At 41.7% G+C, this 24,312-nt stretch overlaps 1 protein-coding gene and 2 long non-coding RNA genes across 3 annotated transcripts in view; all 3 read right to left on the bottom strand.

Annotated features, from left to right (window-relative positions):
- ttn.1 (titin, tandem duplicate 1) overlaps positions 1 to 16,168 on the bottom strand; it is a 163,029-nt gene extending 146,861 nt beyond the window's left edge. The window contains 21 exon segments of the mRNA XM_047369711.1: positions 91 to 259; positions 365 to 529; positions 623 to 855; positions 936 to 1,174; positions 1,311 to 1,538; positions 1,705 to 1,820; positions 1,927 to 2,069; positions 2,691 to 2,900; positions 2,984 to 3,041; positions 3,543 to 3,801; positions 4,515 to 4,763; positions 5,784 to 5,897; positions 6,216 to 6,467; positions 7,496 to 7,499; positions 8,375 to 8,515; positions 8,638 to 8,813; positions 8,990 to 9,075; positions 9,153 to 9,440; positions 11,809 to 12,012; positions 12,618 to 12,721; positions 15,952 to 16,168. Coding sequence (XP_047225667.1) covers positions 91 to 259; positions 365 to 529; positions 623 to 855; positions 936 to 1,174; positions 1,311 to 1,538; positions 1,705 to 1,820; positions 1,927 to 2,069; positions 2,691 to 2,900; positions 2,984 to 3,041; positions 3,543 to 3,801; positions 4,515 to 4,763; positions 5,784 to 5,897; positions 6,216 to 6,467; positions 7,496 to 7,499; positions 8,375 to 8,515; positions 8,638 to 8,813; positions 8,990 to 9,075; positions 9,153 to 9,440; positions 11,809 to 12,012; positions 12,618 to 12,708 — 3,425 coding nt within the window. The 5' untranslated portion in view covers positions 12,709 to 12,721; positions 15,952 to 16,168.
- A 3,239-nt stretch (positions 16,169 to 19,407) lies between these two features.
- LOC124870925 lies at positions 19,408 to 20,032 on the bottom strand. The gene is made up of 2 exons (XR_007038904.1): positions 19,947 to 20,032; positions 19,408 to 19,828 (listed from the first exon to the last, which is right to left on the bottom strand). It is a non-coding gene; the product is annotated as an uncharacterized LOC124870925 (long non-coding RNA).
- Positions 20,033 to 20,094: 62 nt separating this feature from the next.
- LOC124871100 lies at positions 20,095 to 23,941 on the bottom strand. The gene is made up of 3 exons (XR_007038947.1): positions 23,899 to 23,941; positions 20,320 to 20,497; positions 20,095 to 20,198 (listed from the first exon to the last, which is right to left on the bottom strand). It is a non-coding gene; the product is annotated as an uncharacterized LOC124871100 (long non-coding RNA).
- Between the last annotated feature and the right edge of the window lie 371 nt (positions 23,942 to 24,312).

Here is a 24,312-nt window from a genome sequence, read left to right as displayed (position 1 = left end):
AAAATACATGGAAGGAGCATTCCGATAATATTGTGTATTTCCTGGAAACTCAAAGCAGATGCCATAGATTTACTTCAAAATGATACTTACTTGATGTTTGGCTGCTTGTGTGGGGTGATGATGTCACTGTTTTTTAGCCAGACAATGTCAGGCAGTGGGTTTCCAATTGCTTTAACGGCCAGTTCAACCAGAGTGCCCTCCTTCACGCTGATGTTCCTCAGTTTCTCGGTAAACTGGGGACGCACAAAGGTTTCCTTAGCTGAACAAAACAGAAACGTCAAGTCAACAAGTGTCCCAAAGGATCGCCACACAGGAAACATTCAGCAGAGATCATGGAAACGGTAAAAATGAGGTGAAGTCTTACCATCCACTGTGAGAGTGACGGAGATGGATGAGCGCCCGGCTCTGTTCTGAGCCACCACTGTCCATTCTCCGGAGTCGTGGGGCACAGCCGGGACAATGATCAAGGACTGAGTCCCATCCTCTTTAACCACAATCTTATGGGTGTGGTCACTAACAATTTGTTGTCCTGAGAAGGCCAAAAAATACAATTAGATTTTTGAAACAAACACTCTTCTTTCAATAACACCTTTTATGAAGGTTTCTTCTATGCTTCACTCACCATTGTGGAACCAGTAAGTGTCAGGCATGGGTCGGCCCACAACCTTCAGGTCGAATCTGGCAGTTTGTCCCTCAGAGCATCTACATGCAGTAGGTTTCATGACAAATACTGGTTTGTAAAGTCTTTCCAGCTGTGCTTCGTCTGTCTCATCAAGTCGACGAGCGGGAGAGCGTCCGGGAGAACGGCTGGGTGAACGGCCAGGAGAGCGGCTCAGAGAACGAGGAGATGTGGATCTGAGGAAAGGGCGTTCGGTTTGTAATGATTAGCATTTAAAACATTAAGACAGAAGCCTTTCTTTTGAGTCATACTTTACCTGATCCTCTGCACTGCAGGCTGTGGTGTGTATCTCTGAGGAGCAGCTGCAGATGACTCCACATAAAGCTTCCCTGAACAGACAGCATTTCCTTTCATGTTGGTGGCGAAGGCAGTGTACACGCCTTCGTCCTCTGGTCGCACCATAGGTAGGCGGAGGCTGGCTCTTCCATCCTGGAGAACCTCCATCTGGTACTGATCACCAGGCCTGATGCGCTGACCGTTTTTAAACCAGGCAATCTGCCACAAAGTTAAGAAGTCAGTGAAACCTGATTAAATTAGGCTCTGTCATTTTCAAGTGTACAATACATCTCCCCCAGGAGACTTTTTTTCTAAAGCAAACCAAAGAAAAACCTTTAACTGAAAGACTCCTCACCTTGGGGAGCGGCATTCCAGACATCTTGCAGTGGAAGGTGACGCTCATTCCCTCCATGATTCTATAGTTTTTGACGGGCGTGTCAAAGGCTGGCTGCACCGCCTCAGTGGCAGTGGCGGTCACCATCAACTCTCCGTCCTCAGTTACAATCTCTCTGTAGGTGATCTTCATGATGGAGAGCTCGATCTCCTGAATAATTCTCAGCTCCATGGCAGACAAATGGAATTCCTGCAAGTTTCATTAAAATATAGGATCTTTATACGTTGTCTGAAAAATTATTTCACTCAAGACAAGCAAAAAACTGACTGTGTTACATCAACTTAAAGTCATGTAGATTTATAACTTCATGACAAACTAACCCCAACCCAACCAGCTATGATAAAAGAGCTTGTACCTGTCCGGAGATAATGGTGGTCACGGTCTCCACTGTGATAGGGGGAATGTCTCCAGGTTTGGGCTCCTGCACCAGAGCTGTCACTTCCTGTTTCTTCATGTAGGCTTCATATTCCTCTGCAAAGCACAACATTTGCTCTGTCTATAATATAGTCACTGTGATCCAAAGTTGAAATTTAAGCCTGGTTCTCTAAATCTCTTTAGGCCATGTTTGTGGACATACCTTCCTCCAGAAGACTGGTGGAGGCTGAGACTTCTCCAAGCTGATTCTTGGCAAAGACAGAATATTCTCCAGCATCGTCTGCAAAGGTCATTGAGATCTCCAGTCTACACTCTCCAGTCTCTTTCTTGTAGGCAACTTTATACCTGATGACACATACAAAGACAGTGAGTTATATTAAATTCCACATTTTAACACTCAGTATTCTGATATTTGACTGAGCTTATAGGAGCCATGAAAATACAAATATAAAATGAAAATAAACGGCAATAACTAACTAATTATTCAAAGATTGCCCAGTTTGATGTGATGGTTGCAAAAATGTTTTTGTGTTTGTTTGGTTCTTTTTTTATTTGTTTTTAGTCTTAAAAACAGAGAGATATTGATATTTTCCGTTTCAGTTTTTTTGGTTTGTGCTTAATATAAAAGACTAAAGATTTTTTTTTCTAGTTAGCCTAATGCCAGTTAGCATGTAAGCAGGTTAGTTCTGTAATGCATGATGAGTTGACCTGTTTTATGATAAATATTCTGGAGAAATCTGATATCAGCCAAACAACTTCAGTCTCTTCTAACATGACAGAGGATCAGACATCCTGAGCACTTGGAAATAAATATGCTAAATAGAGCTATAGGGAACAGGGTGTTGAGGGGTTTAGCTTGATGCAGAAAGAAAGCAGTAGCAGAACAGAAATGATGTCCATGTGATACTGAGACACACTAACAGTTGTTTAAGGAACCTAAGGATTTGCTCCCTGGGTTTTCAGTACCTGTATCCGGTGGTGAGCGGCACTCCGCTCTTTTTCCAGACGATGTGAGGCTTGGGGCTGCCTCCAATCTGACACTGGAACACAACACTTCCTCCTTCCACCAGCTTCTGAACACTGAGGGTCTTAATGAAGAAGGGAGCAGCAGCAGGAGCATCTGGCTCAGCCTCGCTCACTTCAGACATGGTCTCTTCTTTAGCTTCTTCTGTAACTCTGTGAATTAAAATCAGAACATCTTAAGTAAAAAAAGAAATACTGGGTCATGTACTAAACTTTAGAAAAGATTTGTGACTTACTGTGTCTGAGCAGTGACGATGGAAACTGTCTCCTGTCTGCTCTCGATGTCCTCAGACACTGCAGGAATAATAAGATTAGCTCAGTCAACCTAGAAATTAGACAACGATCTCTCAAAAGGACTATCAATTCAGAATAAACTGTTTATCTGCGTGTATTAGATTGTATTTTAATAAATATTAAGTTCAGAATTATTAATATTCTTCTGAATAATCAATGGAAAAACACTTGTTGGCATTACAGGAAACAAACCCTTCTCATGACTCTCAAGCATGCAGCTTTTTGCAGGTTTCCACTGGTATTTTGATGAGGTTGGACGGCCTCCTAGCCATCACCCTAATCTTTAGCTGCCTAAACAGATTATCTATCAGATTTAAGTCGGGACTGGTGGGGCCAGTCCAAAACGTTGGTACTACCAGTAAGACAATGTTTACTCAAGTTCTATCAGATGTCCATGAACAATATAGTTGCCTTTAATGTGTATACATGTACTAATAAGGATCAGTATTTAGATGTTGTGATACAGAACAGGGTGTACATAGTTTCATTGTTGGTACTGACCCTGGACGAGCAGGTAGCAGGAGGTGCTGATGGTTCCAGCCTCGTTGGTGGCAGTGCACGTGAAGCGTCCGCTGTCTTCAGCAAAAGCCTCACGTATCACCAGCCGGGCAAATCCGCTCTCATAGCTGACCTGGAAATCAATGGAGCTCTCGATCTTGTAGTCCTCCCTGAACCACATTATAACGGGGGTGGGCTGACCGCTGATCTGACACTCCAGAGTCACCGACTCACCCTCTGTCACATTTGTGTTCTTCAAGCTCTGCAAAAAAATAATACAGCACCTTTATAAAATAACTCTGTTACTGGAAAGCTGATAATATGATCAACAAGTTTAACTGAACGACTTACAGAGACTATTGTGGGAGGGACAACAGCGCCACCTGCAGACGGTACAGCTGCTGCCTCTGGCCCCTGTCACAGAATCATCTATTAGGCCAATACAACATTAATATCTAGGACTAAAACAAACATGAATACAACAAAGCAACACACAGGACTTTAAATGTGAGGTTCACACCCAAAAGGTGATGAAGAGGAGGAGACAACACAGAAACAAACGAAGAAGGTGCTGGATGGGCTCAAGTGGTGAGGATGAGGTTGTCAATAGTGTTGAGAGAGAAGCTTGTTAAACTTTTTATGAGATGAACATTTATTGTTGGATTTTTCACAGAAATCAAGAAAACCAGACTGCAATCTAACAGGAGGACAGCTCCTAAACCCTGAGGCGGCCCATCGATCACAAAATGAAAACAAGACCAGTTGCTTTGACTTCTTTTCTCATGGGAGCTGAGAGAAGGGGGTAAATTACGGTGGAGCTGAACCAAAAAGGTTTAAAGCTGAGGGGAGTGGGAAGCCCTTCCTTTACAGCTGGTGTGTGGTATCAGACTGCAGATTTCAGAACCATCCGTTTCTTGTTACACATCAGGTTTTCTTGTTCTGCTCAGATCCATCTCACTAGGCTACAAGACAAACCTTGGCTCTCCAGTCCTCATACACTCTGTCCATGCCCACCATGTACACGACCCCCGTCTGCATCTGGGTGCCAAAGCGATATTTCTCAGTGGATTCTCTGAACGGTGGTGGGACAGACTCCAGCGTCTCACTGGTCTTAACCACTTTAAGAGACGGACTGGGAGACTTGACTGGTTTGATGATCTTTCTAGAAGAGGATGAGGATAACTCTTTCTGCAGAGTGGCGATAGCAGAGCCAGCGATGGACACCTGACCAATCCAGAGAGGAGGAAAGGCCACACCATCATCAGGCTAGACTAGACTAATCATTCACATTTTACATGATACAGAGCAAAACAGAGTGAAATTCCACTGCAAAGAATGAACTAAAAATCTGCTGGGTTTATATTTATGGTGCGTGTTCACACAGCACACAGAGGATCGACCGGACGTTAGTTTTATTAGAACTACAACAGGATCAATGAGGGGAATTTTAGATAAAGCAGGATTAATTATGGGTAGAAAATAAAATGTATTTACTGATTAATAAATTAGGTCAGGAACGTAATAACGAAGGAAAAGGTTAAAGTTGGCTTCATTTGTTAAAGATATTCAAACACCTCTAGAATCAGTTTAAAAACAGGTTTGCATCTCAGGCAAGCAGTAATAACTAACCGTCTGTCAACTAACCTTCTAATAATAAAAACACTGTTTCAGAGCAGCAACAGTGTTTGGTTTATTTTAGGGAATATTTTGCCTTACCATACAGGAATGGTGTTAGGCAAGAAAGAGTTTGGATGTCAGAGAGTTAGGTTTAACTAACGGGTCTTAGCTGCGTCAAGGAGTTTAATGTCAATGTGGGTTTATATAATTAAGAGTCAGACACCAGGAAAGCCAGAGGTTGGAATTTCTTATCAGTGTTGGAGTGTGGACAACTAAACGTGAGACACTAGGTGGTGTTCGCAGACGTCTATGATCACACCTGATCGTTGACATGGTTTAGCAGGTGTGATTGGAGTAAACTGTGTTCTGATCCGAAATGTTGTTTTTAAGAGAAGCTGATCTTTTGGAGCCTGGCAGATGCTGCAAGGGTTACAGCAGATATTTTGCGAAAAAGGCCAAAATTAATTGGAATCTGAACTCTGTGAATATTTTCCTAAAAACATGAAGTCAACCACCTCTCAAGTTATTGTTCAGACCACAGCACGGATCCTGTTATTTTACTACTTAAACTTTCTTAATCTCCACACTGGCTATGTCCTACTGCTTGCCTGATGCTGCCTTTCTTACCTCCCCAACAGACTCTGGTTTGGGGACAGACACTTTAGAAACCATGAAATGTGGAACTGGAGATGGAGTGAGACCAGTGTCCACACTGTAGGAGATTTCTGTTCCTCTCTGAATCTGTGGTGATCAACACAGGAGTGTTAACATCTCAAGCAGAAGCTCAGAGCTGCTCAGTAAATTAAAATACTTGGGGAAAAAAAAAATTCTAATTTGCAAAATCAATGTAATTTAATAATTACTGTTATTTGTCAGAATGTTTAAATGAATTGACTCAAACTAAACTTAGGCACTTTATAATGAAAAATAATGGTAATAGGTATGTTTGGACTAACCAAACGGTTGGCCATTGGTGATTTAACCTCACTGACAGACTAAAAGTATTTATTTTGCTCAAATCATTGCCATGTTCTTTCTTTACAAGGAGAGCCATCTAACCTGTGGCTGCAGGTCAGATGTAAACTCCTGAGCAGCAGTGAGCATTTGACCAGCCTGCATTCTCGTTGACATCCACCCAATTTGATACTGTTGATCGGCAGCCATAGCAACTGTCTGCTGCCTCATTTCTGCCTCTACAGCCTCCACCTCTTCAGCTCGACCGCCCTCGACATGCACGGGCTGGCGGATACGAGCCAGGTCAACGGCCGCCACCACTTTGGCCACCGCCCCAGCTTTTATCCCTCCCTCAGCCTGGAGACAGAACCAGCAGCAAACAGAACTCAGAACAAGACAGTAACACAAACAGGAAGTAAGCTTGATGAAAAAAACAGTTAGCTAGAAATTTATTCAGTTCATTTGTCCTCCCTGAGTAACATCTTGGGCATCAAATTAAATAATCATTATATTGTTAGCCAAGTTAACCTCCTGAAGTAGAGGACAGAGCTAGTAATTTTACCAAGGTCATGTGATAAATTTCATACAATTTTGGTAAAAACAAATGGGAACATCAACTTTACATCTTAAATGGGAAAATCTCGTCACACCAGTCCATTTATTTTACAAAGATTTCTTAAAATGACCTGAAAATGACCAAATTTGTTGCTAACTGATGGAAAATAATCCACTGATTGCAGGAATAATCCATCTTCAATATGTACCAGCTGGAGCCACAGGTTAAGCTTCATCTGATCGAAGGTGCAGTAGGAAACAACCCAACAAGTGGGCTTGTACGGACAGAACCGTAGAACATAGCTAAACTGGTAACCACTTACCAGTTTGACAAAGTGTAACGTTAGGCTAAGCTGCATTCTTTGCAAGAAAAAGAAGCATCTTCTAACTCTAAAGCTTCGAGCGCAGAAACTTCTGAGCCCAGGTTATAAATATAAATTATGATTCTATAATGTAGCGGCTCAAACTCGTCCACTAGGGATTTCAGATGAAAAAGGAAAAGTTTTAATTCACCTATATTTAACTAATTGCCATGTTCAAACACTACTAATGAAATAATAAGGAAGGGATGTTAAGGTCTCTAAAAACACAACAATAATCTTCATAAAAAAACTGTAAATTCATAATCTGACTCCAAATGTTCAGCCAAGTTAAATTAAAGAAAAGTGAAAATAAAATGCATCTTTCACATCAGTAAAACTACCAAGACACCTATTGCAAAGACAAAAACACATCACAGATGGAAAATAAGCAAAACCAGTAGTCTGAGGTAGGTCAGAAACAGTCCTATCATACAGTCTGGAAATATCAGGGACAAGACCAATACTTACGTGCCTTCAAAATAAGCCAGAAAATGAAACAGAAAATTATTAACTACGGTAAGTGTTGTCCCATTCGATGATTTTCATGTTGACTCTTGTGTAGTTTGCAGTTTCAGATGGTTCTGACGAAGTTTGGTTGTAATGACCAGCTATAAGAGGACTAATGCCAGCACCGCTACCTCTGTTGATCTCCAGTAGTTGGACAGTTATACACATGTACAAGTTGAAGAAAAAGTCCCAAAAACCATAATAGTCCAGTTTTTATAAATCAAAATCATCCAAAAGACGTGAAAATAAATGACAGGGATGTAATTTGTGAGAAACACTGGAATATTGGGTGTTATTATGGAAAATGTGGTTCTTCTGAAGAAAACAGGAATGGTCTTTCCACCAGAAGGTTAAAATATATTTATCCATAGGATTAAAAAAGAAGAAGAGAGAAGCCAGTGGGAAGAACAGGACTATACATCAGCCTTCGGTTAGTTTGATGTTGGCATACAGCTCTTAATAAAAAAGATAAAGAAATTATCTCTAAATGTCTGAGTAAAATTTACTTTGAGACCAGAAACATCTGAAATAAAACCTCTCCTGGGCTAGGATATTATCTGGATTGAAACCAAAGCTTAGCCCATGTCTCATTTCTAAGAACGGTTTCATGTAACTGCAGTAATATTGTTATGAGACACACAAAGACAAACATACAAACCAGACAGCTTGATGACCAGCTCCAAGCAGCAGGAGAGTAATTTTGGTTTAAATTACTATCCTTCAGTAAAAACCTTCAGTAAGGTTTCAGATTTTAGCATCAGGTGTTAGCTTGATTTGACACCATCCTGCCTCATCTCCCCAGGATGGCCTCCTGTCAAAGTGTGAATATAACCCTCCTACAACCACGCAATCCTCACCTCTTTGGGCTCTGTGATTGGTTGATGCACTGGTTTCATGCCATCATCTCCCCGCTTCCATGGTGGGGGGACTTCAGCGGCGGGGGCAGCCTGCTTCCTTGTGGTGACGGGAGACTTTACCGGCCTGGTAAAGAAGACAAAAAGCGGAAGAGGTTCACTAATTGAGTTTATAGGTTGTAGTTATTGGTTCCTAGCTGTTAGCAGAGCTATGTTAGGTCAACATGAACAACTTAATGCTCCACCCACCTGACAGGTGTGGGCGTGGGTGCCTTCACGTGTCTGACAGGTGATGGTGACTGTTGGCGCACTCCGGTCACCTTGGAGACCAGCGAGGCCTGGGTAGGAGACTTTGACGAAGGTTTGGGTGGAACTCTGGGAGGAGTCTTGTGACCAAGTGTCTGAGTCAGCTCGAACTCCATCTTCTGAGGTGAGACAAACAGAGATCAGATTAAAGCAGCATAACTGAGACACCAACTGGACAGAGATTAGGACTAAGTTACAATGAGTCACAGCAGAAGAAAAGGAACTGAGATAAAACTAGACCCCTAACAGGAAGTCTGATCCCGCCAGATTACTTTGGTCTGATGATTTGGCGTACCTTTTCCACTCTTGTGATTCTGGTCTGTGAAATCTGAGCAGCAGAAATTACTGTCTTGGTTTTCTTTGCTGGAACCGGTTCTTCACCTGGGCCCAAACGTTCAGTTTAAGTTCTGATCAATTCAACTTAGAATTTAGAAACTGTGGAAGCTAACAGAGCTCACCTTGAACCAGAAGCTCGCAGGTGGACGTGGCCCGTCCACTGCTGTTGGTGGCTGTAGCAGAATACGTCCCAGAGTCCTCTGGGAAGGCCTCGGCGATCAGCAGACTGTATAGGTCTCCGTCCTGCAGGATCCGAAAGTCGGCAGAGCTCTGGATCTCAGCTCCCTCCCTGTAGAACTTCACTACAGGTGTGGGGATACCTGTAACTCTGACGTTAAGCCTCACCTGGCTGCCCTGCCTCACTGTGGAGGTCTGCAGCCTTTGAAGGAAGGTGGGGGGTGCTGTCTCCGCTGCAGCGAGAAAAACAGGTTTAACCAATAAACTCCAACACCTGAGTGGTGCTTTCAGCAATAATCTCCAACAGTTAGTTTTCTGAGTTATCTCACAAATAGTTTCTGCTTTCCTGCACGGAGATATGTCCCAGTGATATTAACTGCAGGTGGAACTAACAAGTACTTTATATAACCCCACTCCAGTAAAATAGAAACAAACGATTATCACTAATGGAAAATAAATGAATCAGAAAGCAGTTTATAGGTTCTACAGCAGTGGAAGGTTGAATATTGGACCTAAAACCCATGAGAGGTTTAAAGTTTTTTGGCACATTTACCTCCACTCTGCTGTATAATGTTCTGTAGAGTTCTTCAGGGCTCCATATATGGTTCTTTTTGCTTTTTATTATGGTCCCTTCTGAAGAAAACAATGTCTATCATTGCTATTTCTTTCTATTTTTACAAAACCATTGAAAATGTTCTAATTTGTTAAACATTTGTTGAGGGATGCAACTAATTTCTTTACTAAAGTGCTGTCATTGGTAAGGGTAGGACCCTGGCATGCGCTGAGGGGCTGCATAGAGGTACAGTTGGTAGCACTGTTGTTGTGCAGAAGGTACCGGGTATGAATCCCGGTCCGGGGTGTTTCTGTAAGGAGTTTGCATGTTCCCCCATGCCTGGGTTCTCTCCGGGTACTCTGGCCTATATCTACAGTTGGAAAACATAACTGCTAGGTTAATGTGTCTCTCAAAATTGCCATATCTATGAGTGTGTCTGTGCATGGTTGTCTGTCCTGTGTGTCTCTGTGTTGCCCTGTGATGGACTGGCAACCCCTCCAGGATGCGCCCAGCATCTCACCCGGAGACCACTGGAGATAACCAGCTGGTCCCCCAGCAAGGATGAGTGGGTATAGACAATGGATGGATGTGGTGGCATCAAAAATGACACAATGAATGATTGGCTAACGAAATTAATAATTGTGATAACCAAACTAAGGGTAAAGTAGAGTTTACAATCTCAACTTACACAGTTTTATTTTAAAACTCTGAAATTTGTTGGAACCATGCAAAAAAATTTAATGTTTTCCTGTGATTTCAATGAAAAAGAATAAGATTTGGTTACTGCTGGTGAACATCCTAAAGGTAACGTCTGTCTCCCAGTCCCCCCATCTCTCGGTCCCACCTGTCTTTCGGTCCCACCTGTCTCTCAGTCTCACCTGTCCACCTGTCTATCAGTCCCACCTGTCTCCCAGTCCCACCTGTCTCCCAGTCTCACCTGTCTCTCAGTCTCACCTGTCTCTCAGTCTCACCTGTCTCTCAGTCTCACCTGTCCACCTGTCTATCAGTCTCATGTGTCTCCCAGTCCCACCTGTCTCTCAGTCCCACCTGTCTCCCAGTCTCACCTGTCTCTCGGTCCCACCTGTCTCTCGGTCCCACCTGTCTCTCAGTCTCACCTGTCTCTCAGTCCCACCTGTCCACCTGTCTATCAGTCTCATGTGTCTCCCAGTCCCACCTGTCTCTCAGTCCCACCTGTCTCCCAGTCTCACCTGTCTCTCAGTCTCACCTGTCTCTCAGTCCCACCTGTCTCTCAGTCTCACCTGTCTCTCAGTCTCACCTGTCTCCCAGTCCCACCTGTCTCCCAGTCTCACCTGTCTCTCAGTCTCACCTGTCTCCCAGTCTCACCTGTCTCTCAGTCTCACCTGTCTCTCAGTCTCACCTGTCTCTCAGTCTCACCTGTCTCTCAGTCTCACCTGTCCACCTGTCTATCAGTCTCATGTGTCTCCCAGTCACACCTGTCTCTCAGTCCCACCTGTCTCCCAGTCTCACCTGTCTCTCGGTCCCACCTGTCTCTCGGTCCCACCTGTCTCTCAGTCTCACCTGTCTCTCAGTCCCACCTGTCCACCTGTCTATCAGTCTCATGTGTCTCCCAGTCCCACCTGTCTCTCAGTCCCACCTGTCTCCCAGTCTCACCTGTCTCTCAGTCTCACCTGTCTCTCAGTCCCACCTGTCTCTCAGTCTCACCTGTCTCTCAGTCTCACCTGTCTCCCAGTCCCACCTGTCTCCCAGTCTCACCTGTCTCTCAGTCCCACCTGTCTCCCAGTCTCACCTGTCTCCCAGTCTCACCTGTCTCTCAGTCTCACCTGTCTCTCAGTCTCACCTGTCTCTCAGTCTCACCTGTCTCTCAGTCCCACCTGTCCACCTGTCTCTCAGTCCCACCTGTCTCCCAGTCTCACCTGTCTCTCAGTCTCACCTGTCTCTCAGTCCCACCTGTCTCTCAGTCTCACCTGTCTCTCAGTCTCACCTGTCTCCCAGTCCCACCTGTCTCCCAGTCTCACCTGTCTCCCAGTCTCACCTGTCTCTCAGTCTCACCTGTCTCCCAGTCTCACCTGTAACCAGGAGCTCAGCGGTGCTCGTAGCTTGTCCAGCGCCATTGGTGGCTCTGACAGAAAAGCGTCCGCTGTGTGCGGCGGTCACAGCGGGGATCCTCAGAACAGCGCGGCCGTCGCTGAACGAGATCTCAACGCCGGGCAGAGCTGCGGCGGAAAGAACCTGGCCATCACGGAACCAGCTCACCTCAGGAACTGGAGAACCTGAAGAGAACAAGGTGAGATGTCAGGGAAACCTAGAAGAGGACATTCAACTGCAGAGCTGCAAAATACACAGAAAGTTTACTCAATGTAAATGAGATATGTAGTTTTAAATCAGCTTTGAAAATGTAACCATTTAACATTGTTACTTAAGGTTAAAACTGAAATTCAATTTATAAGAAGTTGAAACATTTTCACTCATTCTTATAATTAAAGCTCAGTATTTAAAACTGTAATAAAATATCTAAGACAAGAGTAAAATTGAACTAATATAGATATTTTAATGAAGAATTTAATATATTAAAATCAGAAAGTAAACTTTGTTATCTCTCTCTTTGAAATTTTAAGTTTCATAGTGAAAACAATTAAGTCCAAATATCTCTGATATTTACTTAAGTTAACTTTAATTATATTTTTGGATATTAAGTATGTTTCATGTTTATTTTCTACTTCAATCCTCATCTTATCACTCTGTAAGGTTTTATTATCCTGCAAACCTTGTTTGTGACTGTCAGATATTGCAGAATTATCTGCACTAGAAACATGGAGCTCCATGCCTGCCAGCCTGTTAACTCCAGCATGATGAGGCCCTCAGACATGTTTCTTACCACTAACTTGAGCCTCGAACGTGGCGGCACTACCCTCCAGTGCCACGACGCTCTGAAGCGGCTGTGTGAACGACGGCGCTTGTGTTGACATGGTGGTCGGCACCCTGAAACAGAGATGAAGTGATTAAACCTTGGATTTTGTGTACAAACCATCCAAAGAAAACAGGACACCACTTTTAAACATCCCCACTTCTCTTATTGTATTTTAAGCAACCAGCAGGTGGCGCCATGTATCTCTTAAACTTTAGCAAAGGAGACGATGCAAGTTAAGGAGCTTATTTTATTGAAAAATCATTTTTCAAATCAAATTTAGTCGCCTCCAGCACTGAACAGGATGAGGTTTTCCCTCATCTGACTTAAAATATATTCTGTATGAATTATCTCCTTTTCTGCAGTTTGGCTTTAACTACTTTTTTTTATCATTAAACTACTGCAGAACATTTTCTCTCTTTGTTGCTCTTCTCTTTTGTCATTCACCTTGTTGACGTATGTTTACTAATTAGATCAATGATGATGGAAGTCTCTTTGCAGCAAAAAGAAGCACACACTTTTACATTTTCATTCAATGCTTTTTCCACGAAATCCACATGAGGTTTACATTTACAAACATTTCCCAAATGCTTTAAATGTCCACCATAATTCAGATCAGATCTAAACACAGTTCCTCACAGTAATCGCAGAATGTTCTCCCAGGGTTGTTTTAAACAGCTGCGGCAGGAACCTACTAAAAACAGTATTATTTGAACCCTATTAGTCTATTTTAGATTTTGTGTCCTCTACATTTATTTTATTTAATTTTAAAACCAACGTTTATGTTTTGGAATGTGTTCTCTATTGAAATTCAGTTGTAAACACATTCCCCAGGCAGGTTGAGAAAATTAGTTTCATTCAACTAAGACGTTTGTTTCTGAAATATGTGTTTTTATTTGCATTTTATCATTAAATTGCAGAAATGATTTATACCCTTCTTAATAATCTGTGGCAAAATGTTTACTGTCATGATGACAATCAAACCCATTTTATAACTGCGGACCAGTTTTTTGCATGTTTTCACTGGTGTTATCAAGCATTCATCGTTTTCTATGAGCTGCAAGTCTTTGAGGTTGGAAGGCCTACTTGCCATCACCCTAATCTTCAACTTCCTCCACTGATTCTCTATCAGATTTTTGTTGTGACTCTGGCTGGCCCACTCCAAAACGTTAATATTACTCCAACTCAGATGAAACATTCTGGTCAAATTAAAAGGTTGCTTAAAACCAGTTATTCACACCAGGGTTATGAACCATTTTGTGAAATATTTATATTTTACAGAAACATTGATGAGAGTTTTTACACCGTAGGATCAGCAAGAAGTTTTATTGGGTAAAGTTTTCATTGAAACGCTGTTGGTTGCCTCTTTTATTTGTGCAAAGTTTGTGTTTATGTCCCATTTTCAACAAATTTAATCAGATTCAAATCAGATTATTTATATTGCAACAAATCAAGTGTTTTGCAAGGTACTTTACATTAAAATAAGACACCTCCTTCAAATCCAGTGACGTTCCTATTCAGGATCTATGAGAAGAGTCCAGCTTTATTTAATTTAAAACATTTTCTTAAATTTTGATTTCGATTAGTAGTTAAAAATATTGACCTAAGAAAACCAGACAATCGCACCTATGCTCTAACTATTTTTCTGCCTTTAGGATATTGTATATATTGTGTATTTTTAAACTAGCAAAAGAAAGTTGGTGAAGCTGCAGCTGTTTCTGATGATCTGACAGCAGCAGGTGCTTCACGTACCGCAGCGCTACAGTTACTGCCTCAGTACTACAATTACTCCTCCTAATACTTTAAAAATCCACAGGTCAAACATGCTGCTCTGAGGAAAATGGTTCTGCTAATCATCACTTTAAGTGTGAAAAACGTCTCTGAATTATTCTAATAACTGTGAAAAAAGTGGAGGCAAACAGAACATCAAAATGCAATGTTTTCCTTTGACTTCTAATACTTTACACAGAATGCAAAAAAAATCATCATCACACTTTCACTTAAAAAGTGAAAACAGAAATACAACATCTGCAATATTTAACTGCAGTACTTTAGTTCTTTTAATAGTATAACTATCAACCAAAGCAAATTCACAATAATGTGCTTATTATAACTGTTGGCCTTCTGTTTTTATATAAATAAAACTGCAGATGAGTTTGGGTCGTTTCATGTTGTGCTCAAGGTTTCTCCATCACAATTTACTTGTTAAACATATAACATGGAAATACCTGAAAATGTGTTTATATAAAGGCAAATAAAATGATACATTCAAAAGTTCTCATCATTAATAACACAACTTATTATACTGTTAAATTCAGCCATTAAGCATAACGTTTTATCAAAGCTGGAATAGCACCAACACTAAAATCATGTTTACCTAAAATAACTTCATGTGAACATAGATGTGATTCTGTCCCTCAGTTCTAAGTGGTACCACTTTACTTTGATTGTGCATGACCCAAATTACAGAAGGTTCTCCTGGAGGCCACACAAAAATCTAACTTTAAACAGGAGGCAGAAAACCAGAAGCTCATCAAATATTTTATTACTGAAGGCTCCAGAAACAACAAGTTCAGGTTCATTATGGACCTTCTGATGATACCAGAACCGAGAAATCTCCAGTGCAGTGAGAAGTTTTCTATCTGAGTCATTTCCATTTTAACTATCTGAATCTGGGTTAAATGAGGAGATCCTACACTTTCAGTGTGACACTGAACACCTCATCAGGACACCTGCTGCTTTACTTCACTGCTGTCAGCTGATCTCAGCTCAGATTGTCCACATTCTCTATTCCCCTCATCACCGATCTGATCACAACATGATCGATCAATAATCAATACACAGCTTCATGTCAGAATGATCCTGGAGGATCAAACTGGACCAGCCCTGCTGGTATTTACAGATTGACATCTGAGGGACAGATATGGCAGTAACCAAAAATATCTCTGCACCCCCTCCCTGACCCTGCACAGTTTGATTGACAGCCACCATGTGGCACATAGCTGGAGGTACAACTGATAGCTCTGCTGCTGATTCCCTTAAAAAGCCATGGGTCCAGCTGACAGGCCTCTCTGATACTCTCAGCAGCTATTCTTGGCTTTCCACAGATCACTGCACACTCTGCTGCATGAGGCCTCTTCTGCAGCCAAAAATACATCAACACATCAAAACCTCAGGAAACCTCTCCAAAAACAAGAGTCCTGACCCCTGATCTGATCCCAGCTTCTCCAAAACCAGAGACGTGGTCTGTAATCCATGTCCCCAAAAAACCATATCATTCAGGACAGAAGCTGGAACTACTCACTTGTTTCCACAAGAGTGCCTGGAAGTTATGGGACGGTGCCCGGATGACTAACAATCAGCAGCCCCCTTATCCAGATCGGTTTGTGCAGAAAAATCCAAGGTGAGAACGGTTGAGCCTCGAAATATTCCCTGACAAAAACAAAACTACACAGAGAGAGGCCGTGTAGTTTTGCTTTCCCTCCTCGCAATCCCTCCACCCGAGGCGAGGCTGGGAATGCTCCAACTGCTCAGGAGGGCCCAGATGGTGCTTGACGGTTTTATACCAAGGGGGCAACCTGCATCACCTCCTCACAGAGCCTCTCCATTGGCTGCTGGCACACCCAGAGGGGCATCATGGGAGATGGCAGCCATTTATGAAACCTCCACTCCTCCAGTCTGCCAGTCATCATATAGCTGTTGATTGAGCTACGATATACATCGATGTTGAATCGTCTGACTGCAGAACGTTAAACATTTACCATCTGTTTCTTAAATAAGACACAGGGGAGTTAAACTGTGTGAAAGTACCAGCAACCCTCTGAGTCGTTAAATAACTGCTGACAAAAAAAAAAGTAGCTGAGGCTGTTCCTGTCAGTCAAACTACCCCCGCCTCCATCCACCAAGACCACCAGCTGGTAGTTACAACACACCAACAAACTCTGTTTATCTTCATCCTCAGTCTGACTGATGCAGGTTCACACTGAGGCTTAAAGGCTCCGTGCTCTCAAACTAAAATCTACAGCTCAGTACTCATCTTGTAGCTCAGAATCATCTTGCAGGTCTAGGACCTTCTGTCCCACCACCAGGGTTTCGTAATACCATTTGGTAACTCATCTATCAATCATCCATCCCTGTCACTCCATCAGAACCTGAGAATCTTCGGCAGAAGCCATGAACATTTTTCCTAGCAGCTGAATCATGTACTGACCCAGATCCATCAGAAACCTGTGATTTGTTTGCTTTCTTACATTAATTTTCTTACATGAGAATGTAAGACAATGAACTTTCTGAATTCTTCATGCTCTTGTTTGACTGCAGAGACCAAGTCCAAGTTAATATTCTGCCTGATGAATGGGATGGGGAAAAACGGCTAAATGTTTGTTTTTTTTACGTTTGGACTGTTTGTAAAAGCATTATATATCCAAATGGAAGTATAAAAAACATTAAAAAAGTGAATTTTGCATAACAGGTCCCCTTTAAAGCTAATTTCTGGGGGGATGGGGGGCACACGGGGTTGAGGTCGGAATTCATTCGGGGATTGGGGCTGTTTCATCCTGTGGCAACTCTGGTTGGTAGGCTCCTGGACCTGGGAGTATAGAGTATGTATGGGGAGTGTGAGTGAGTGTACGACGTCCATTGTTGTTTGTTTTTACGTTGGGTGCATGGGTGTGTTTTTGTGTACACATGAGGGTGGGAATGTGTGATTGTGATTGTGTGTGCCTGTTTTTTGTGTCAGGTTGGGTCTTGGGCTCCTCCCTCTCCTGGATCAGTTTAGGCCCCCATCGAATGTGGGGCCTATTCCCTTGCCGCCACACTTCCTACCGGTTGTTGGCATCTCTGCCCGCCGGTGGTTCTCGGCTGCCGGCAGGGCCTGTGGGCTCGTTGCTGCAGCTCCCTGGGGCTTCTGCACTGTGGCTGGGGGGCCTTTGGATGTCTATGGCTCGGATCTCCTCTGTATCTGTCCCGGGTCAAAGGGCGCAGGTCTGTGGCTCCTCACACTCACTATTGCATATTTTTATGGAGAAACCTTGTGTGCACATGCGCACTCACACACCCACAGGTGTTTAGATTCAGGTGGTAACAGATACACAGATGTTTTATATTGAGCCGCATTTAACACTAAATAAATCTTGCATTCATAAGTACCGTGCACCTTTTGATAAAAAAGCTGGTAATACGAACGTTTCTGCAGGTGTAGAAGCAAGCAGGTCGTTATCTTGTATTCTCTTCATCCTTCTTTCTTTGGTTCATTCTATTCTTCTTCTCTCCCCTTTTCCTTTTTGCCCCCCTTTCACTCTTTTTTTCCTTTGCATTTCTATGTCCATAACAATTGAAATAATCCCAAAGAAGTTTCTAATAAGGCTTATTTTTATGAATATCAAGCAGAGCTTTAAAGCGTTAGCTGTAATACTCCACTTGTGAAAGTAAATCTGTTGGGCTTTTTCTTGGCACTAAGACAACAATTCTGAGCGATACTCTGCCGGAGTAAAAAATAAATAAATTGTATTTTAAGACAATTGTGTGAATTCATTCTGTGTGTGTACAGAGTTTTGCTGTTCGATAATGTCAGAGCTTGGCTCATCCCTTTCAATTTTATCCTAATACCACCACCTTATTAGGCTGGTATTCAGAGGACAATCCTTAACAGACCGAAATATTATTTAATAAAATATTAAAGTATTAATATTAAAAAATATATTCATATTTATAAGCACGGCATATTCAAAGTTCCAAATCTGATTTTTATATCTCTGCACACATCTCAAATATCAACAAGCAATGAGCCAATTCCTTCTCTGAAATTTGCTTACAATGTTACAAGCAATAAAAATGACAGATATCGCTGCGATTGTGACCCAAAGCTGCTCTAGTTTTTCATAAGGCATAATGAGCTCATTTTAAAGACATTTTAAGATTCTTTTTTTTATCTTAATTACTTTCCATATTTTAGCAAACAATGTGCAGCTTATTACCCAAAATGCATACTGGAAAGAAGAAACCACAAAAAATAAGTTGAACTTAAAGTACAACATGATACTGCAACATCAAAACAAATGTGGTGAAACTAGCAGGTACTCAGAGGCAGAATACTATCAAAACTGCATTCCATTTCTTTTCTCCAAATTTATTTTTAATTTTTAGAATTTAATATTTTACAAACACATTCTTTAAGTTTAGAAAGTATCTAATCACATGCTTAATCTATAAAATATACACTGTTCTATAGAAAATAACCAATAGCCAAATTTATTGGATTAGATGTTTTCTCAAAGCTCTCAAAAATCTACCTTCCCGTTACTTACCAGCATTTTGGTAATAAAACAGTTGGCAGGTTTTATACGAAACAGACCTTTGATTTAAAATATAAACTTTTCATATTCAAACATACATTTCCCTCTTTCACTTCAACAGTAGTTTTAAAGGCAGACAGAGAACAGCAGAGAAGATGTGCTCTCTTCCTCTGCTCTTCCAATGTGAAAATTAACATAAAGGTGTGTGGGGAAATAACAATTAGATTGTGGGAAAGATACAAATTCAAGGGTTAGGATTATTCTACAGTTTTGTATGTTCAATTTAATGATTCTACTAAATTTTTAATATCTAAATACAGAAAGGATCAGTTTCTCATTGAAGCATCTCAGGTAATTAGGCGAGTCTTTGAGTTAATGTTTAATTGCCATTGTAGACTAATGCAGTTCATGTGTGACCTTGATTAGGTTCACAGCAAACTTAAAAGAATATATGGACAAATATCAAAATAGCTTAACAGTTTTATATTTATGATGTTCGAATCCCTGAAAAAAGGCATGAAAACTGAAGAGCTTTGCTAACAAAAGTTACAATAAAGGAAACTAAGTTTTAGTGAGACTTTAACAACAATGAGCATAAACGTACCTATTAATTTTAAATAAAATAAAACTGTGTTAAATACAGGACAAGCTGTCATACTAAAGGATTTGCATAGATGTATGAAGTGAGATTGATTCTTGATTATTTTGATTTCACTAATTTTCAGAAGCAGCTGTGATACGTTGTGGGAAAAAGTCCCATTTGTCCATCGATGGGGGGTGATTCTCCCAGTCAGGCTGAAGAGGAGGGTTGTTCAAAGCCATCAGGCAACCCAGCCAGTAACATTCAGAGCCCAAATACTCCATCATATCCTGAGGATTTTCTTCTCTCTGTGGCCAACAAGTAATAAAAACAGTTTTAATTTTTAATTTTAAGAAGGGGGTAGCATTATGAATAAAGAGGTACCAGTGCATGAACATTAGATAAAATGTATAGCATCACACCTACCTGTGGACCAGCATCCTGTTTCTGGTTGTAGAGAGTCAGCTGCAGGTTCTGAATTGTTAACTGTCGGTACTGATCAACCTGAAGGAACAAAGTCCAGTTCAGACACACATCAGGAACAAAAGATGAATTCAAAGTGTTACACTTCAGTACCTTTTGTGGTGTTCCTCCATAACTGTTCCCATTTGATTCAAATACTTTATCTACCAATATTTTCCTGTTTCTCATTTCAGTTTTTGCCTCCCTGAACTTTGTCTGGCATTATGAAATAAAATGAGATGAGCAGGAAGGAGTGAAAACAGTAACATTAGTTTCAGTTGTGATGTGAAGCAGGAATAAACTCCAAAGTTTCGGTTTTACCTCAACAGTACTGTACCTGAATCAGTTCTTTGACAGAGTCTGGATGTTTCTGGTTTGATTTTAAGTTGTTTTTAATTTTTGGCCAGTCACACCTCAGGTTGTCATACATCTCCTTCAACCGGTTCTTATTAACAGGGTTGTTAAGGCTCATCGTTTTCCCTGTTTTAATTGACAGAGCAACATCCTCTGCCACTCTGTAAAAAGGCACACACATTTGTTTCCAGAAAACTATGATAATTCAATTCAATTCAAAAATACTTTATTAATCCCAAAGGGAAATTAAATGTAGTTGTAGCTCATTATGAAGGTTTCTTTAAAGAGCCGTTATGGCTGTGGGCAGGAAGGATCTCCTGTAGTGCTCCGTCTTACAGCACATCTGAAGAAGCCTCTGACTGAAGACACTGTTGTTGTAGGACTGTCTCATAAAGAGGATGCTCAGGGTTCTCCATAATGCTCTTCATTTTATGAAGAATCCGTCTTTCCACAATGATCTCCAGCGGTTCCAGAGGAGTCCCCAGAACAGAGCCAGCCTTTTTTATCAGCTTGTTGAGTTTTTTTAAGTCCCTGGCTCTGATGCTGCTACCCCAGCAGATGATGGCAGAAGAGATCACACTTTCCACAACAGACTTATAGAAGATATGCAGCATCTTGCTGCAAACACGAAAGGACCTAAGCTTCCTCAAGAAGTACATTCTGCTCTGTCCCTTCTTGTAGATGGCTTCACAGTTGCATCTCCACTCTAGTCTGTTGTCCAGGTGAACACCGAGGTATTTATACTCCTCCACCACCTCCACTTCTTCTCCCATAATAGAAATAGTTTTTGACTTATTCCTGTTTCTCTTAAAATCTACAATCATCTCCTTTGTTTTAGTCACGTTCAAAATGAGATGATTGTCTCCACACCATGCCACAAAGCGGTCCACCACCTTCCTGTACTCAGCTTCTTGTCCATCTCTGATCCACCCCACGACTGCAGAATCATCCGAGTATTTCTGCAGATGACAGGAGTCTGTCTTGTACTGGAAGTCTGAGGTGTACAGAGTGAAAAGGAATGGTGAGAGTACAGTCCCCTGTGGTGCTCCTGTACTGCTGACTACCTGGTTAGACTCACAACCCTTCAGTCTCACAAACTGTGGTCTGTTTTTGTCAGGTAGTCTTTGATCCATGAGATTGTTGAGGCCTCCACCTGAGTCTTCTGGAGTTTCTGACAAAGCAAATCAGGTTGGATTGTATTAAATGTTCTGGAGAAATCAAAGAACATGATCCTCACAGTGCTGCTGGCTTTGTCCAGATGACAGTGGGTTTGTTGAAGCAGGTGTATGATGGCATCTTCAACTCCAACTCCACAGCAATAAGCAAACTGAAGGGGGTCCTGATGGTTTACTGTTTGCTTACTCAGGTGGGCCAACAGGAGTCTCTCTAGGACCTTCATGATGTGAGATGTCAGGGCAACAGGTCTATAGTCATTGAGGACTGATGGGTGAGTTTTCTTTGGTACCGGAACAAGACAGGAGGTCTTCCACAACACCGGAACCTTCTTCTGGGCCAGGCTAAGGTTGAAGAGGTGCTGCAGAATCCCACAGAGCTGCTCTTCACAGGCCTTCAGGACTCTAGGGCTGACATGATCTGGACCTGCAGCCTTATTCCGATTCAGTCTCTCCAGTTGCATCTTCACTTGACGTCTTGAGACACACAGGTGGAAGGGGGAGGCAAAGGAAGCATCAGCATCTTCTGATATGGTTGAAAGCAAACATGTAGAAGCAGAAGGGTCTAGGGCTGATGTGGAAGATAAAAAAATTGAGCTGTTACTGGACAGCTATGGGTCCTGTGGGTCAAAGGAAGATGGAATGTCTGTTTGGCTGTGAGCAGGAGAGGAGGACGCGAAGCTGGTTTCTGAACTGAACTTATTGAAGAATGTGTTCAGTTCATTGGCTCTGTCCAGACCTTCATCGGTCTGATCATCCTTCTGCTTGAAGCCCGTGATCTTCTTCATCCCTGTCCACACATCTCTGATATTGTTTTGCTGGAGCTTGCTCTCCAGCTTCTTCTTGTACACCTCCTTGCTGTCTCTTATCTTGACTTTAAGTTGCTTCTGTATAATCCTCAATAATTCTCTGTCTCCCTCTCTGAAGGCTCTTTTTTTTCTTGTTAAGCCGGTTCTTCAGGTCACTGGTGATCCAAGGTTTGTTATTGGGAAAGCATCTCACGGTTCTGGTGGGGATGATGTTATCCACACAGAAGTTTATATAGTCGGTTACACACTCAGTCATGGCGTTGATGTCCTCTCCATGTGGCTGGCACAGTGCGTCCCAGTCTGTAGCCTCAAAGCAACCTTGCAGAGCTTCTTCAGCTTCCTGTGACCATTTTCTCACAGTCCTCTTTATTACAGGTTGCCTCTGAACAAGGGGCTTATATTTCAAGCAGAGGAAAACAAGATTTTGATCTGATTTGCCTAGAGGAGGTCTAGCTGTAGAGATGTATGAGTCCTTGACATTTGCATAAAACAAATCCAATGTTTTGTTTTCTCTGGTAGAGCAGCTGACAAACTGTTGAAATGTTGGAAGTGTAGCAGAGAGTGAAGCATGGTTAAAATCACCAGAAATTGCCACAAATACATTGTGGTTTTGTGTCTGTAGCTTAGCAACAACTGAGCTGATGGCATCACATGCAGTGTCAGCAACAGCGGAAGGTGGAACGTAAACTGTTGCTAAAATAACACTGGTGAACTCTCTGGGTAAATAATATGGACGAAAACTTACTGCCAACAGTTCAATATCTTGGCTGCAGAGATGACACTTCACAGTAACATGTCCTGGATTACACCATCTGTTGTTCACAAGTACTGCCAGTCCACCTCCTTTACATTTGCCGCTCCTCTTTAAATCTCTGTCTGCTCGTATGGTTAAAATGCCCGGCAGAGAGACGCTGGAGTCGGGGATATGATCCTGCAGCCATGTCTCAGTAAAACACATAATACTGCATGCCCGGTACTCTGGCTGGGTCCTTTGCAGGGCTTGGAGTTCATCCAACTTGTTTCCCAACGATCTCACATTGCCCATCATAATCAACAGAAGAGATGGTTTGAACTTCCTCCTTCTCTCTCTTCTCTTAGCTCCTGCTCTGCATCCACGGCGTCTCCTTTTCAACTCATCAGGGATTTGGGGTTGTAGTTGTAGTATTATTTGAGCTTTTGAGATATTAATCAGCTGCTCCCGGTTGTAAGAAACAACCCCATTGCCATGGCAATGCATCATAACAAATGTCCAAAAATAGAAAGTATTAGGAAAAATCCTCCAAGCTGCACAGCATCCGACACCGGAGAGGACAGTCATCCAAAAAAAATCACCTGTATCCACCACAAGAGGAATAGTTCCCAAAAAAGAATAAATCAGGATCAAAAGTAACAGAGCTACTCCAACCTGCTGCCACCTTGAGTGGCGCAATTCTAATAAAATAAAATAATATAAAATATAATTACATTAAATTAAATTAAATAAAAGCTTTTGATTTACATTTTATTTGTGATAGTGGTAAGGAAACCATTTTAACTATTTTAACTGACTGTGAAACAAGCAGAAGAAAACCAGTACAGTACCTGTCTTTGAATGATTTCAGTTTCTCATCTTTTTGTTGTAGCGCAGACCTGTGGAATAAAATGGACACACGTAAAACATCCACAGTATTTTACGTTTTTTAAAGATCAAAACAAAAATATTTAATTGTATGACATTTATAAATATTACCCATGTAAAAACTCATACTTTCAAGGATTTTTGACCATTACAACCTGCATAAATATCCTGCATTTAAGTTTTTAGTGTTGTCAACTACAGCATTCGTAGCCTAAGACAAACTACAATAAGCATCATTATTTGGACTTTTAGTTAAATGAAATAAAACAATATCTAAAAAATATTTTAAATTAATAGCACGTAAATAGAAACACTCATGAAAACCTAACACTACATGTTTTTATAAAGAAACGCCATACAGTCAAACTACTAATTAC

This window comes from Girardinichthys multiradiatus, chromosome 7, assembly GCF_021462225.1.
Source record: "Girardinichthys multiradiatus isolate DD_20200921_A chromosome 7, DD_fGirMul_XY1, whole genome shotgun sequence".
Lineage (NCBI taxonomy): Eukaryota > Metazoa > Chordata > Actinopteri > Cyprinodontiformes > Goodeidae > Girardinichthys > Girardinichthys multiradiatus.
This window is presented reverse-complemented; position numbering and strand designations above follow the sequence as displayed.